At 45.5% G+C, this 17,528-nt stretch overlaps 1 protein-coding gene across 3 annotated transcripts in view; it reads right to left on the reverse strand.

Moving 5' to 3' along the window:
• SV2B (synaptic vesicle glycoprotein 2B) overlaps window positions 1–17,528 on the reverse strand; it is a 79,417-nt gene that overhangs the window by 46,873 nt on the left and 15,016 nt on the right. For 2 of the 3 annotated variants that reach the window (XM_047086801.1, XM_047086800.1), the window contains exons 2-3: window positions 1,469–1,649; window positions 977–1,128 (exon numbers count right to left, since the gene is read on the reverse strand). The exons of the other annotated variant lie outside the window; for it this stretch is intronic. In XM_047086801.1, the coding sequence (XP_046942757.1) occupies window positions 977–1,128; window positions 1,469–1,649 (333 nt within the window). The remainder of the gene's footprint in view (window positions 1–976; window positions 1,129–1,468; window positions 1,650–17,528) is intronic. 3 annotated transcript variants of the gene reach the window in all.

The raw sequence follows: 17,528 nt of genomic DNA on the forward strand, positions 1-17,528 counted from the left end.
AGAGCCCGACGCGGGGCTCGAACTCACGGACCGCGAGATGGTGACCTGGCTGAAGTCGGACGCTTAACCGACTGCGCCACCCAGGCGCCCCAGAACTTCTTAAAAAGATATACAAGGGCTTCCATCACCTCAGAACACACAAAGAGGATGAGATTTCAAGGAGGTGAATGGCTAGGGAAGTGTTGGTTAGCTTCGGGCAGTTCTCTGCTACCCCTATAGTTCTGCAGGATTCTAAATGATGGCACAGTCTCACCCATCATCAGGGGTTTACCGAAAACAATTTTAAGGACACTGATGGTATTTATTGCCCAGGATGCTTGAAAGACATAATCGAATTCAAAACTGCTGCGTTCTTCCTACTTTACTCTTAACAAAACCAATTGTGAAAGTAAACACTGCCAGGTCTCTGTCCAGAGAATCTGGTTTCTGCAATTATCCAGGATAATAAAATTGTCCCAGCTGAATCGAAGACCTTGTCTGTAAGGGCTGCCCCACTTCTGCAGCCAAACAAGAGTGACAGCAGGCACTAGAATGGAGAGTATACAAGAGTACCGCATGGGAACAGGGGGCAGGCAGAGCACCAGGATTCAAGGTCATGCCAGGACGTGACCTTGGCTAAGTCACCAACTTCTCTTGCTTTTGTTATGGAATCTATAAAATGGGGTTATCAAAGCCTAACTTGCTAGGGGGAGGAGGGCTGGGGAGATAAAGGTTGAAATTCTTTCAAATACAACAAAGAAAAGAAGGAAGGAGAGACAGAGGGAGGCAGGAAGGACAGATTATATTCTATCCAGAAAGCTGTGTGTACTGAAATTAGTGATGTGTCTTCCAGCGTTGGAAGTTCTATAGAGAGATCAAGGTCACACACAGGAACTGTGTGTGAGCTTGGGGAATAAGGTTGAGGACGGCAAATGTTGTTGGATGCAGGTGCCATAGTGACAAGGATCCCTGGGCTTTTTGAAGGCAGTGCACTCACCATAGTGTGGAATGATGCTCCAGGCCATGGCAGATGCATAAATGCCCCCCGTCATCCAGAAGATGCCCAGCCAACTGAGGTGTTCTCCTCGCTTCTCCCGAGACAAGAATTCAGAAAAATAGGCAAAAACAATGGGCAGAGCACCCCCAATCCTGCAAAAAAGAAAATGCCAAAAAGAAAGAATCGAGTCATACACTAAAAATGGGCTTAGCAGAAACCTAGTCACCTTACACCCCACCCGTAAGTTCTGTGGTAAAGTAACCCAGTGAATTTGAAAGACTGGCTAAGGTGAAGCCAGTATCGGGTTATTTTGACCTCATACACTGACTTTACAACCTAACCCCTTTCTAAGGTTCAGCTTTAATGTACTATCTTGGAAGTCAAACACAAAACCCAGTCCAAGGTTTTCCAGAAGTACCACTCAGAGCTATAGTGCCAGGATGGATGGAACACTGGTCTATGAGGGTCCAGCAAAGCCCTGCGTTTGCGTACCCTATGCCTGAGAGGAGTCGGCAGAAGAGGAAGGCTCCATATCCCTGCACGAAGGAGGAGAGAGAGGCGAAGGAGGCGTTGAGGGCCAGAGACATGCTGAGGACTCTCTTCCTCCCCAGCTTATCGGCCAGGCCCCCCAGCACGAAGGCCCCCGCCATCATTCCTAGGTAGACTATCACCCCTGCAAGGTGGGGGGAAAGAGAAGACAGGGTGGAGAGAAAAGACAAGACATTAGAAACCATGCAATGTTCTAGAAAATCCAATGCCCCTTTTTATGTGTTCTAGACAGTCTGTGTCACAGACATAAAAGGTGGACTATAACAGATGTTCATGGCAAATTAGAAGTGCTGTTTGAATTCAAATTCTTAGGAATGCCATTCGAAAAACTAGCCTCACAGGTTGCCACATATGTGCACATACTAAAATAGATCAACCATAGCTGGGTCTGATGTATCCTTCTTGAAGATGACTCTTTTAGAGGCATAATCCGCAGAAGGTAGTGCTGTCATTTTATTTTTAAGCAAGCAAGCAAGAAAGAAAGAAAGAAAGAAAGAGAAAGAAAGAAAGAAGGAAAGGAAGAAAGAAAGAAAAAAGAAAAAGAAAGAGAAAGGAAGGAAGGAAGGAAGGAAGGAAGGAAGGAAGGAAGGAAGGAAGGACTGTGTGATAAAAATCCTTACCTGCAGGGTTATGTTTAAAGAGAGAATTTCAAGGGGAAAGTGTGACCAAAAGGTTATAAGGAACATGGGAAGGAAGAAAAGGGTGTGAGTGAAAAATGCCAACTACCCATAAGACTGGCTATGTTATTATTCCCCCCAAAAAAGACCATCTCCAAGCTACAACCAATGTTCAGATTTCTTAGGGTAATAAGAGCCCAGCAATGAGCATCCTTTCTTTATCACATGTAACTTTACTTCCCTTCTAATAATAAGATCGGTTAATTTAAGATATCCTATAAATATATTGCTATTGACATGTTTATGGTATTGCAATGAAAGTCAGCATCTTCACGGTCATGGCACATCCCCAGAAGCATGTGGATAATGTCTTCCTACTAAATATTGAGGGCTTACTAATTATCAATGCCTGTGCTAAGTCCTGATGTGATTTACCACACCTGTGAAGGAAACTTTGCAGACCATCTTTCACAAAGTCAAAAATATGGAATACAGATTACATAAGTATCCTTTCACCCGGTCTTGACTGGAAACCAAATGGTGAACACAAACTGTCTTTCACGGAAAGGAAGCTTCTGGATCTGCAGATGCTTTATTTCTGCAGGTGTGTGCCAGGAAGGGCCAACAGAAAGCAAAGAGCTTCAATTAGCTGATTAACTTGAAGGCTGGTCCCCAAAAGGAGAGATTTAACTACGCTCTGTCTTATCTTCCCCATGACAGAGTTCTTTCTTTTATCATTTTATTCCATGAGATGAAAAGAAATGATAGCTTTGGTGTTGTCAATGGTGTTCATTAAGATTTTTTTCACTCACCTGTATTGTCACTTTCAGCCTTTACACACCTCAAAGCCATGGAAGATGCTATTTCCTCTTACGTTTCTGTATATGCTGTTACTTCGTGAAATATGCCTATGAGTCTACAGTATATATTAAATGCCTATTATTAGGTAAGCATTCTTTTAGTTACTGGGCATACAGTGAGGTACAAACACCTGAAAATCTTGGCCTTCGTAGAGCTTACATTCCAATTGGGGAAAAGAAATAATAAATGAGTAAAATATACAGTTGGTAGGTGGCTGATAAGAGTCATAGAGAAAAATAATGGGAAGGAAGGGAACCAGGAGAGCCAGGGTGGGAGGTGGAGATTTTAAATAAGATGGTTCAGGAAGCTCTCATTGAGACAGGACATTCAGGCAAAGACCTAAAGGAAATCAACCATGGGGATGTCTAGGGTAAATTGCCAAGCCTGTGTTCAAATCTGCCATTTCTCTGTACACTCGGAGGATCCACAGACAAGTAATAGAATGAGGATAACTCCTCCTCCCTATTTCACCAGTTCCCAGCCCAAAGCCCAGAAAACGTAGTGAGCAATTTCCCACTAATATTAAGTCACCCACACTTGTGTTTCAGAAAATGAGTCAAGACTGCAAACCCAACTCACAGTATATGTCATGCCGTATGGAAATGATGTGTCGGTCAGTATGCTCTGCTAGACTATGAGTGTATCTGTTCCCCAGACCTGAGCAACTAAGGATCTCCATCATCTGGTTCCCTGTAGACTTAATCTTGCTCAGTTCTTAGCCATTGTGAGCTATGTCCAACAGAACTGCCTTACTCACCATGAGGGTATCTTAAAACCATCTTCTGTGGCTATGACCCCAGAATCCCACTACACAAGCCCAAGTGAGGGTCAGCCTGCAGCCTCCCTGATACTTTCACCTGGTCTTTCCAGTCCACATAACTTCCTTGTGCCTGGTCCTGAGATCCTGGCCCCCATGCTAATTTCCAACTAGCATCCAATACCTTAACCAATTGGAAAAGACCCAAACTCCAACCATGCCCAACCAGGTTCTCGCCAGCAAAGAACTGGGTTCTACTTCCTCTGACTTAGGTAACCCACCTAACATAATTGCCACGTTCAGGAGCCCCACACCTGAGATGCCCCGCCCTTCCCCCCACCTTCCAGGTAGACTGCTGGCTATCACCACTGGCCCAACTTAGAGTGGGGTTTTACACAAGCCCTTGTACTTGGTAATTTAGGACTTCCAGATAAGAACAGAGAGGGAACGTCTTTTTCCAAGTTAGGTCTGTTCAGCTTCCAAACTGCGTTGGCCTCAGCACAACTTCTTGTCAAGAATTTCCAATATCTCATTCAGCCAACAAATGCCTTGTGGTTCTCTCATGATACCTGGTCAATAAATGTTTTGGAATAAAGAGCAGATGTTGTAAGGAAGGAAGGAAGGGAGGGAGGGAGGAGGAGAGTCCTGCCCAAATTGCAAAGGAAATGCTATGGGTGCTTTAAGCCCGCAGGTTATACAGCAATAGATCATAAGAGCTTAACATATCACATCATAGTACCCAGCTGGCAAACACAAGAGTGAGCGCTTACCACCAGCCAGGCTTCATGCAAAGCATTTTACTGGCATAGTTGATCCCCTTTAATGTTCACAACAACCCCACAGATACCATTACTGTTTTATAGGGAAGAAAACTGATTTACAGAGAGCTAAAGTAGTTCCGGAAGGTCAGACAACTAGCAGAAGTACCAAGATTTTGATCTGGGAATCCCAACCTCAGAGTCGATGTTTAACCACTATGCTTTATTGTTCTTTACAGATAAGCATCGGTCAGACTTACTAGCTCTGTATTAGTTTCTTTCTTTTTTTTTTTTTCAACGTTTATTTATTTTTGGGACAGAGAGAGACAGAGCATGAACGGGAGAGGGGCAGAGAGAGAGGGAGACACAGAATCGGAAACAGGCTCCAGGCTCCGAGCCATCAGCCCAGAGCCTGACGCGGGGCTCCAACTCACGGACCGCGAGATCGTGACCTGGCTGAAGTCGGACGCTTAACCGACTGCGCCACCCAGGCGCCCCGCTCTGTATTAGTTTCTTCCTTCCTTGTTTGCTCCTCCTCAGAACTGCTTGCTAAGTGGGGCAAGGATCCTTCCTTTCAAGGAGATAAACCATAAATTATACGATTATCTCCTAGTGAGAAAGAACGTTCCATGAAAGGTGTGTGTTGGGTACTATACAAATGCAGAGAATGAGCGCAGCCTGAATACATCTTACTCAACGTGGGAAGGCTTCTAAGAGCCAGACATTGAGCTGATGGTCAGGTTTCCATCTTGGTCATTGGGCGTGTGAATCACAGGCAGTGGCAGGCAGCATGCGCACAAGACTGAGGAGGCGAAGGGGGCACCTGATATGTTCGGGCAACTGTGTCCAAGTAGATCAGTGTGAGTAGAGCACAGTGCACAGCGGGGAACGAGGTGAGGGATTCGGGCCGGGCGGGGGAGAACAAAGGCCATATGATAATGGCTCATGAGTGAGTGTGTGTGTGTGTGTGAGAGAGAGAGAGAAAGAGGAGAGAGGGAGAGAGAATGCATATCATGTAGGCATGCATGCACATGTGGTTATATGTGTGCATGTAGCTGTTTGCATCGTGTGTGGGGGGCCTGTAAATCGGGAGGAAGGGAGGAGGGAAATCAGAATAATTGTCAGGAGACTTGCTGAGAACCAACCTGTACACTTCATACTCTGGCCCTACCCCAAAGGAAGACAGTAACATCCAATTAATGTTTGCTTCTCTTTGTTCTATAAAGCTATCTTCGGCATGTCTCAGATGCTACCGTGCACACGGAAAGCATGATGGGATCGCAGTAAAATCAGTTACTGACTCAGGGGCACCTGGGCAGCTCAGTGAGTTAAGCATCTGACCTCAGCTCAGGTCATGATCTCACAGTTCGTGGGTTCAAGCCCCGCGGCGGGCTCTGTGCTGACAGCTCAGAGCCTGGAGCCTGCTTTGGATTCTGTGTCTCCCTCTGTCTCTGCCCCTCCCCTGCTCACACTCTGTCTCTGTCTCTCTCTGTCTTTCCCTCTCTCTCTCTCAAAAATAAACATTAAAAAAATTTTTTTAATTAAAAAAATCAGGTATGATTCAGTAAGTCTGGGGCAGGGCCTGACATTCTGCATTTCTGACAAGACTAGTGTTGCTGATCCGAGGACCACACTTTGAGGAGTGGCAGACCAGAGCTCACCCATCCTCCTGGGAGCACACTGATGGGCAGGGATGAGAATCCTGGCCTTAGAACCACAAAATCTCATTCACTGGTTGTGAGATTTGGGAGAATATTCTCACACCCTCTAAGGGCCCTACCACCACATGTGTAAACTGATCACTGGTTTCCAAACTGCCTTCCTATTCATTTTTTTTTTAAATATAAATCATGAACAATGAAAGTGTGTGGATTTCCCAGGAAGAACATATTCAGATTTAAAAAATAAACCCAGATAGGGGCGCCTGGGTGGCTCAATCGGTTAAGTGTCCGACTCTTGATTTCAGCTCAGGCCGTGATCTCACGGTTCGTGAGTTCAAGCCCCACATCGGGCTTTGTGCTGACAGTGAAGAGCCTCCTTGGGATTCTCTCTCCTTGTTTCTCTGCCCCTCACCTGCTCTGCCCCTCCCCTGCTCATTCTCTCTCTCTCTCTCTCTCTCTCTCAAAATAAATAAGTAAACATTCAAAAAATTTTTTAAATAATCCCAGACACAAATGTTTAGGACAACTATTGTGAATGCCACACAAAACAAGTCTACAGACCAGACTTTGGCCAGTGGTCAAAAGTAGCTTCTAGACTAGCAGTGCGCAATCTCAGCGATGAACATTGTGCCACTTATTAAGCTATTGTCACTCAGCCCCGAAGCCACCCTTCCAGCTCCTACTTTGTCCACAAACACCTATGCTCTGCCAGACAGTCCCTGCTGGGCCTCTGCCAATAGGGGGCACTAGAGAGAGAGGCTGAAAGGCTGGAGCAAGAAGAAGGGACCCGAGGTTTCTGCTCCTGTAAATTCCACCCCAGCATCCATCAGCAGGAAGCAGCAATGCCTTTCCACAGGAGCCACTGAATGCAATTAGCAGAACCAGCCACATCCTGCCCTTTCCTCCCCTCCCACACCAACACCGGCCAGGCAGGGTCCCGTCTCCAGAGATCTGAGTTATGGCTCCTTGGGTTTCCTCCTTTGAGCTCTGCAGTTACAATAATGCGGATCTCTTTACTTTACTCCCCCAGTCCCACGGTGGTACCTGCTCCCTGCATTCACTATCTCGGTACATTTTATAAACACATTTCACTCACCCAGCTAATAATTGTTTATATTAAATTCTCTCTGTTCCAATAACTGCTACGATGTCTGTCTGCTGACCACGCCCTGACCGATCCAGACACATCGGCAAATTGATGCATCTCAGAGATTGGATACTGACTCCAGCAACTCAGCTTTAGTAGATGAGGACTCCAAGCCCCAGATAAGGTCAGTGACTCTTCTGGAAGTCCCCTGCTGGCCCAGAACCTGCTGGCACCACACCTCTGGTCTCCTGGCTCCGAGCCTGGTGCTTTTGCTACCCACTGTCCGCGGCAAAAGGAGGAACTAGAAAGAATAAGAAACGCTTCTCAAAATGCTGTGGTAGCGGTCAAGATATGCTGCCCCCAAAATATGCCACTTTGGTTGAAGGGTTATTTTGAGCTGAAGACAGCTGAGAAACAGCAGACTCCAAAAGAGAGCTCTGTGCCCTCCCTCACATTTGCCTAAAAAACGGGTTTGGGATTGTAATCACCACAGACTCTTACCACCTCAGGGACAGCACCAAGAGGCATCACCATAACAAACCTTACTGCAACAACCTTATCTTCCATTAGTTTGCACCATTTGCCAGCCCTGGAAGGCTTTCTTGCCTTCCCTTGGGACTTGTTCCTTCTCTACAAATGTATTGTCCTTTGGGAAAATGCTAAGGCGAAGTCCTAACCATCCCTTTGGAGTGCTTCTGTGTGTGTGCATGTATTGCACATGCTAATAAGCTGCTTTCCTCTTGTTAATCTGTCTTTTGTCACTTTAATTCACAGGGCTTCCAGCCAGGGAGGGCAGAGGGAAGATTTTCCTCCCCTGCACTTTTTTGGGAGGCTATGACGGGGAAGAAATGGACGGAAGAAGGGCTGATCCACAGAGAAGAGAAATAGAAAATTAACGATGCCTCTGAAATGGCTGTGCTATTAAACCCATTTAAAATCTGTCTTTAGCAGAGGAAATTAAGACAATAAATTTGGAAAATTGAAATGCAATGGAGTTATCAAAAATTACTTTAGCACACAGCAGATAAGGGACTAGCTAGAAGGCTAGAGAATATCGCCTTTCAGTTCCACTCAACAAGCTCAGTGGCATATTAAGAAAATCTGCCGCCCAATACACTGAGGTTTTAAGGAAATTAAAAACCACGATGGCTACTTGCAGAGTCGGGGGAATGGGGGCAAAAGGAGGGGAATGTGGTAGAGCGAGAAGGGCTCTTAATAGTGAGAACACCACACAGGAAATGAATTAGGCCTCCATGGAAGAAGGAGGGGCCCGCTCCGACAGGTGCCATAGAGAAAGAGCCCCGTCTTGAAAGTGAGAGGAGCCAGCTCTTAGCCCTGGCTTCACGAATTACCCGCAGCATGACCACGGGCGACCCATTCGGCTTCTCTGATAGTTGCTCCTTCTTTGTAAAAGTCAGATAATGTGCTCATCCTGTGGAGTTGTTAGGATTGCATGGCACAGTGGATGGAGAGTACCTAGCAGGACGCCTGGCACAGAAGTAAGTGCACAATTAATACAAGTTGCGATTGTCGTTGGGAGTGGTGCAGCGTGGAACTGGCTGTGACCTAAGAAAGCCACGGGATTAGAAACATGAAAATAAGTTGGCGGTATTTTAAAGTCAAACCCACCATATATTAAAGGCATTTGAGGTAAAAGGACATAGACTGGCAGAAGAAACTTATTTATAGTAGCATGCCCTTTAAATGTACCTCCCTCCTTACCTGCAGAAGGAGCCAGATTCCCAATAAAAAAGCTTTTTTTAACTAAAACATTTTCCGAGTTTCCTCCAATAAGACTTTGTTGGGAATTTTTTTTTTCTTTTTGCTAACTCGTGGGTAAGTGCCCAGATTTATTGCCATCTCCTTAGAGAGGCCTCCTGATGTTCCAAAGTAGGACTCAGCAAACTTTTTCTGTCAAGGGGCAGAGAAAAAAAACATTTCTCTTGTAAAAATAGTTTACTTTGGGGCGCCTGGGTGGCGCAGTCGGTTAAGCGTCCGACTTCAGCCAGGTCACGATCTCGCGGTCCGTGAGTTCGAGCCCCGCGTCAGGCTCTGGGCTGATGGCTCGGAGCCTGGAGCCTGTTTCCGATTCTGTGTCTCCCTCTCTCTCTGCCCCTCTCCCGTTCAGGCTCTGTCTCTCTCTGTCCCAAAAATAAATAAACGTTGAAAAAAAAAATAGTTTACTTTGCAGATGTCCTATAGCTCTTTAACATCTTCTTCTTCTTCCTATTTACTTTACAGTCCTTTAAAAACATAAAAACAGGGGCACCTGGGTGGCTCAGTTGGTTGAGCGTTGGGCTCTTGATCTTGGCTAAGGTCATGATTTCTCGGTTCCTGAGTCCGAGCCCTGTGTCGGGCTCTGTGCTGACAGTACAGAGCCTGCTTGGGATTCTCTCTCTCCCTCTGTCTCTGCCACTCCCCTGCTCATGCTCCCTTGCTCTCTCTCAAAATAAATAAAACATTTTTAAAAATATGTAAAAACAAAAACAGGTTATAGTTCCCTAGCCCCTGTTCCAAATGCAATTCTGTCCTCTCTGCTGGTATTTCTGCAATATATTCTTCCTTCTTCCCTATCACATATGTCTGTTTGCTCTCACACATGTATTTGTTCAACATCTGTCAACCCCTGGAGGAAGGGATTGTGTTGGTTTTGTTTGAGTGAAATTCTCTACGTCTCTAGCACCCAGCTCAGAGTTTGGCACATAGGAAGCACTCCATTAATATTTGTTCCAGAAATAAATAAAATAATTCATAATCACAATAGAAAAATATGAAAAATACAAATACACACACACACACACACACACCCAAAACTGTATAAAAGTGGAGGCAAAAACCCTCCACCATGCCGCCCACCCAAAGCTGTTGTTAGCATGTTTCTGTCTTTGTATTTCTATTTGTACACATATAACTACACACTGCATTTATATGGTTGAGATCGTTCTGTAATGCAAGTCTCATAACCTACTTTTCCATTTGATAAATATCCCTACAGAGAACATGTTTGTACATATGTCTCTGTCTGTGTTGCTGGTCATTTGCTCAGAATTGATTCCAAGAAACGAAACTATGAGGTCAAACAGGCTCGATGAGTTTGTAGCCAAATTTCCTTCCAGAGAGCTGGTACATATCACACTCTTGCCATCTCTAGAGATGCTTTTCATGTAAACAGAATATACTCTCTGAGCATCCGAGGCAGCAGGGTGAAGTGTACAATGAACCAAGGACTAAGAAGCCATTTTGAACTCTTTTTTTTTTTTTTGCTTGAATACATAGAAATTAAATGCATTAATTATCCTGGGAGGCTTCTGAGCTCCCTTTCTGTACAACAATTTATTTGTTGGACTGTACACGTATACTTTGCAGGGATCAAAAGGAGCACCTCCCAAATGAACGATTTCCTTTCCATTTCTTTATTATTCAACCAAATATACCTCCTTGAAGGGCAATATTGTCTTAGACTACGGTCTGGGAGGTAAATTTGATAAAGATTTAACATATGCAGGAACCTCCTAGTGAAGTCTCACTTTGGTATTAAGTCACAGAAGGACATCAGGGTATCTGTTTGCACACCTCCATGAAATCAGATGTGTTAGGTTAAGTCAGCCAAGCACTGTGTGTATATGACATCTGGATGCTTGGAAACTTCTGGGATGAGTAAATGCTTTCTTTTGGATCCAGGTACTTGGCACCAAAAAGGTTTGGCTTGAACAACTTGTCAAGTGGAAAACAATCTGGCAATTACTGTGTTGGACTTTTCTAGTACTTTATGTGTCCAATAAACTCAAGTGAATGAATCTTTGGAGGTAGGTTCACTTTCCTAATCTATTGAAAGCTGGGACTCTTTCCTAACTGTCACACAAGATACTCAGAAATAAATGGGCAGAGGAAAAAGGAAGGGGCAAAGGAACTGGTATCTGTTTAGCTCCTACTGTGTCCTAAGTACTATACCAGGTGACATATGTAATAATTTCAGTTTGTCATTCCAACCGTGTGAGGGAATTATTAATATCTTTACTTAACAGATGAAGAGGGGCACCTGGGTGGCTCAGCCGGTTAAGCATCCAACTCTTGATTTTGGCTCAGTTCTTGGGTTCAAGCCCCACATCTGGCTCTGTGCTGACAGTGCAGGGCCTGTTTGGGATTCTCTCTCTCCCTCTCTCTCTGCCCCCCCCTTTCTCTCTCTCTCTCTCAAACATAAATAAACATTAAAAAAAATTAACAGATGAGCAGATGAAGTTAAGAGTTTTCCTCTCTGACCACAATTTAAAAATAGCTAATAAAGTTTTCTGATATCTGATGGAAGAAATCTGGGCTTACAGTTGAGTGACCGGCTCATCAATGTATGGAGAAACCCACAAGAAAAGACACACCAGTACCATTCAAGGACACCTGGGTTGGATAAGGCCTTTGTCACTCTGCCTGAGGATTCAACACACCCCCTCAGGTCTGGCCCCTCAGCTCAGGAGAAGCCCCAACCCTATGGAAGAGTAGAATTACCACTTCTGGAAGTTCTAGGTTCTGCGTGTGCCTAACAGGTCCAGAGATGGAAGTCTGCAGACAGACTGGGGGGTCTGAGGGACAGAAGTCCCTTGCTTCAGCAACATAGCATAAGGGTAGCACCTTAAATCAGGGAAGGGTTCTCTCTCCAACCATACTTATGGGAAATAAAGACGCTGCAAGGCAGCCTGGAGACTTCACCCTCCCAGCAGTGTGTGATCAAGCTTAAGCTACACGCGATATTCTGGGTCAAGCCATGAACCTGTGAGCAGACGAGGCCGTGTCTTTGGTGAGTAGAAGACAGGCCCATGGCCATGGTGGGAGCAACTGTAACAGAAAGGAATCAGGTCACTGGTGAGGTTTCTGTCCACTAGCCCTGGGGCAGTGGTACTCGTCACTTCCCTTAATCTTCTCTCACACTGGACACAAGAGGCCTCAAAAAGTATTTCCTGACAGGGGTGCCCAGGTGGCTCAGTTGGGTAGGCATCTGACTCTTGGTTCTGGCTCACGTTATGGTCTCACAGTTCAGGAGTTTGAGCCCCAAGTCAGGCTCTGCACTGGCAGCACAGAGCCTGCTTGGGATTCTCTCTCTCCCTCTCTCTCTCTCTCTGCCCCTCCTCTGCTTGCTCTCTCTCTCTCTCTCAAAAAAAAGAAAAAATTCCTGAGAATACTGTGAGAATCTTGAAATTGCCTTGTTCACATATGACCACACTAGAAATCTCTTAGAAAAGCAAAGCTTCCCTCTGGACACCTCCCACAGCAGGTGAGAGGAGGTGAGGCAGGTGACAGAGGGTGTCACCTGGGCCAAAGCCAGTGAAGGGAGGTATGTACTGTGGGCATCTCAGATGTGATCATTACCCAGTGAGACTGGGTGATCCCTCGGCCATTCCACTAAAGAAAAAGTTGGGACTGCCGTTGTGGTGGTTTCTAGAGGGTGGACCCGTTCAGGGGAACCACAATAAGGCCAGTCATGGACGGTACAGCCAAGAGCCAGAGTCTGAGACGGGAATGGTTGATAAAAGAGCAGGAGAGGAAACCAAAGTCTTCACAAGGAAATTTGCTAAGCCCCATTCTCCGCATGTCGGTGAACCCGGAAGAGCGGCATAAAGATAAATAAATCCTTGCCCTGTGCTTTCAAAAAACTCAGTCTATCAGAAATAAAGAGGTAGAAATAAAGGAGAAGGGGTGGATCAGGGCAAGGGCCAGAGAGGAGACACGGCAAGAACTCTGGCAAGCCGGTAAGTGGAAAGAGGCTGATAGCTGTACTTGGCTGTCTTACAACAAGCAGATGGCCAGTGGGGCGGGAGCGGGGCTGAGCTTCACCCCAAGGGACCAGAAGGTGATGCAGCTGGTTATTGGCAGAAGTCAAACCCATGATCTTCCAGAACTCAGCTGCCTTTTTGGTACAATGTCTCTATACCAAAGTGGGCTACCTTGTCTTCAAAGCACATTATCTTCTTTATTAGGATAGACTTGATTTGCAGCCAGACTGGAAAAGATCTATGTTTATCTTTAGAGACACCTGGATATTGGCTCTGACTTCTGGGCAAGATAAGGGCAATGGTATTTATGAGGTGCTGTTTAAAGTCTGAAACTCCCCTGGCAACCCTGGGGCCAGTTTGTTTACTAATGATTTTCGGTGGTATCACTGGTCGGTCAGGGCTTGATCGTAAGACCAAAGGGACACGAAAGTCCCTGTGGGAACTTCTATCTTGAGCTCTCCCAGAGTGAAGATTTCTTGCACAGACCTTGGTGGTTCAATCTAGAGATAGGTCTATATGGGAATAAGAAGGACCCTGGAGAGACTGTGCCTGGATGTCTCTTGAATCCCCAATGCTTACCTATATGATCTTCCATTGCTCCACCGTGGCCTTTGCCTTTAAATAAAAGCCTTATCTGACCATACTCAGTGGAGTCTTACGAATCCTTCTCAATATCCAAAATGATAAAATCTTTTCACCTCCTGGCCTCAGGGTTGCACCTACAAGGGCCAGGCAGGGAAAGGAGTGAAGCTACCCAGACATACCTTGTAAGGAATGGCAGAGACTCGGAAATACATGCCCACCTAAAGGGAGCAGCCATACCCAACTTTAGCCAATTGCTGTGTTGTAGAATATAGATGCTATTTCTACCATTTCAAAAAGCATCAGAAATCTGGATTTCTAAATAAAATTCTTTGCTTTTTAAAACACGTTACTGGCAAAGCAATTATTTTCATCCACTGTTTGAGAACTCCATGTGACAGAGAGCAGTGCAGGTTTTAGTAGTATATTAGGAATGCGAGTATTCACATCTTTATTAAAATGTTTCCCATGGTTCAGATCTCTTAATTTTTCTATTCCTTTGACAATTTGTCCTAAGTTGCTATTTGCCTTTTTATCACGCATCTATTACCCCCTGGGTAGTGATGATCTGTGTTCTTTCTCACCCCAGAATCTTCACACTGTTTGCTTTTTGTCCTACTTAGTATATTCTTTATTCATATCTTTGCATGGGTGGCTCCTTCTTATACTCCAGCCCTAGGCTCTGAGAGCCCTTCCCTGACCACCCAGTCACAGTGACTCTCCTTCCAAAGGTGGAATCATTTAGGCCAGTTAGAAGACCATTACATATATTCCAAGTGAGTGATGCCAATGGGGTGGGCCAGGGTGGTGGGGAGCAGTGGAAATGGTAGGGAGTGGCTGGATTCTGGATATGTTTTCAAGGTAGGGTCAAGCGAATAGATGGCATTTAAAGCAGAGACAAAGAGATCCCCAAAGGAAGGGCAATAGAGAAGAGATTCCAGGACTGAGCACTGAAATGTTCCAATGGTTAAGGGTCAAAAACATGATAAGAAGCCAGCAATGGAGACTGGGAAGGACCAGCAGGGGACAGGCAGCAGGTAAGTTAGAAGACTGTGGTAGCTACAGGTCCAATAAAGAAAGTGTATCAAGAAGGAGGAAGGGGTAGACTGTTACAGGTTCTGCTGACAGGTCAAGAAAGCTGAGGACCGAGATTGGGCCACTGGATTGGCCAAGTGGGCCACTAGTGATCTAGACAAGCACAGTTTTATGAAATGGCAGGGACTGAATCTCACTCCCAGATGTTCCAGTGAGAATGAGAAATGAGGAATTGGATTCAGAGAATTTTACCAAAAAGGGAATAGAAAAGATACACGTAGGGTCAAGATGAGAGAAATTATATGATGTTTGTGCGCTGATGGGAGGGTTCCATACAGGTAGAAAAAGAGATCAGGAGGAGAAGGTGATAATTATGAAAGAAGTGTCCTGGGGAGGTGAGGAGGGATGGGCATCTGGTGTGAGAAGGGACAGGTCACACTAAGGCTCCTCCACGGCAACTGGAATAAGGTAAAAACAGAGGCAATTAGCAGGGTAGGCGTGGTGGTCAGAGCCGTGGGACTTCTTTTCTGGTTTCTGTTTCCACGGCGAAAGAGGAATGAGTTCTTTGCACTGAGGGCGAGGATGGGGAGGAGATTCTGGGAATTGGAAGCAATGGATAAGGAACAGAATAGTCATCAAGGGGCAGGGGAAAGTAAGCAGTTCACGGAAATAGAGGATGACAGCTGGCAGCACAAAGGGCCCCTCGAGGTTGCTGATCATGAGTTTAAAGTGAGGCCAGTGGACAGCACTGTGTGCATCTCATCAGCCATGTTCAGTTCCAGGGTCTGGGGACTGGCTGATGATGAGTTTGAGGTGACCAGATTTGGGTAACACAGCAAAGTAAAAGATGTACATGGAAGTTGATGGTGTACACAGGGAATGGGGATGATTCTGGTCCACAGAGTTTAAGCTCAGTCAAAAATGTGGTGAGGACAAGAGGGTGGTGGCAGACAGACCAATGGCTGAAGGTGTCCCTGAGGCTGAACAGCTGGGGGGAGTGGGGAGGGAGAACTAGGCAGAGTGAGCTGAAGACAGAAGAAGGGGTGCTTGACATTAGGGGTTGTGAAGGGGTTGGAGTTGCCAGTCATGATAAGACCTGGGTAAGACCGGGAGGGTAAGTACTTGAGGTGGGGGGTGTCGCTGGAGGGGGTCTCGACAAATGACAAACCGGGATATTGGAAAGCACTTACTGAAATTACCAAGAATTATAACGGAAATAGTTTTGGAGTGTGACAGTGGACCTCGGACTAAGATCCTCCAGGAATGAGGGGATGAAATAGAGATCACTAGATGACTATGAGAATAAGCAGGAGGCAGTGCACCCCAATGACAGATTAAACATGGGATGTGTAGGGAGGAGGAAGGGAGAATGGTCTGGAAATTTCAGGGAGAAGTATGGAAGAGCAATGGTACGAGGGGTGTGGAGTGTGAGAGAGAAAACAGCTGCCATCTAAGACTTCAGGAGGATGCATTTCAGCTACAGCAAGAAGGTGGATGACATTGAGAGAAGAGGGGAGGAAAGGGATGGGCAATGTTGTATGGGGCTGCAAATCCAGGTGATAAGAAAGGCTTGGGAGATATGGACCGCCTCATAGTGACCAACACATAGAGTGATAAAAGGGCATAACAGAATTAGTTCTGATGGTTTTGAGACCAATTTTGTTGGCAAGGCTGGTAGTGTCGGGAGAGAAAGAAGTATCAGAGGGCGTACCAAGAGCACAGGGAGCTCTGGAGCCCCCTTTGTTCCTGCCAGTGGAGGAGTGGAGATCAGCAGAACCACCTTATTTATTGTCTCCTTCCCCTAAAATGTTAGCTCCATGAGAAAAAGACCTGTATGTCATTCAGCAATGAGTCAGCCAACAAATAATTGATTCCTTAGAGTTATTAAATAAAATAAAGAATATACAAAGCAAGTTCATATTTATTGGGTCCTTGTGGGGCACTGTGGTAAGTCTTTACTTATTGCATTATCTTATTTAATCCTCACAGTGGTTTTGTAAGGTAAGTACTAATAATATTGCAATCTTATAGATAAAGAAGCCAAGGTTCAGGGAGGTTAAGTGACTTGTCTGCAGTGATAGAGGCAGTTAATGGTGTAGCCAAGATGTATAACCGCACCATCTGCCTTTAAAGCACTTACGCACACTGTAGAGTCTGTTGGCCACATTCCCCACAAAACTTTTTCCTTCTCCTTCCCTATTAAGGAAACCTTGGTTTTTGTTTCGGTATTAAAATAGTCTCAGAGCAATTGTCCCTCTACATACATACTCAACCCTAGAGGGTGGATCATAGCTAACTTAAGATGGTCATCTCCATCCAATTCCTCTTGCCAGGGATTTATTCAAGGAGTTATCAGAGGTTTCTGGGCAATATTTTTGCGCCTAATAAAAGCAGAAGAAGCACTTCCTTGCCACCATCCTTCTTACTTTCTGCTGGGAAAGCCATTACGGGAGGATATAGAGCTTAGAGCTACAGTGATCACCTTGTGACCATGAGGAAAAGGAAAGAAGAATGACAGAGATGCCCGACCTTACACCCTGACATCAGTGAAGCACTAACCCACCCCGGGACCACCTAGTCAGGGAATTCTTGATAAGTAAACAATAAACATCTCTATGATTCAAAGCCATTGCTATCGGCAACTGAGTGTATCCTAAACATATACTGCCTCCTAAAAAAGAAGTCATACAGAGAAAAGATCATCTGGTTGATTTGTATAGTCTTCCTTAAGACCAAAAGGCAAGATTACTTGGTGCAGATGCAAGAGCTCTGTGCCAGTAGGCAGGGGTCCCAGGTCCCAATCTCAGAGTATATGACCTCGACCAACTCACTTCCTCTTGGGGCTTGGTTTCCTCCAGTTGGAAACGAAGGGCATACTAGGAG

This window comes from Lynx rufus, unplaced genomic scaffold, assembly GCF_022079265.1.
Source record: "Lynx rufus isolate CCGP_SWC_20201006 ecotype Redwood Valley unplaced genomic scaffold, mLynRuf1.p SCAF_21, whole genome shotgun sequence".
NCBI lineage: Eukaryota > Metazoa > Chordata > Mammalia > Carnivora > Felidae > Lynx > Lynx rufus.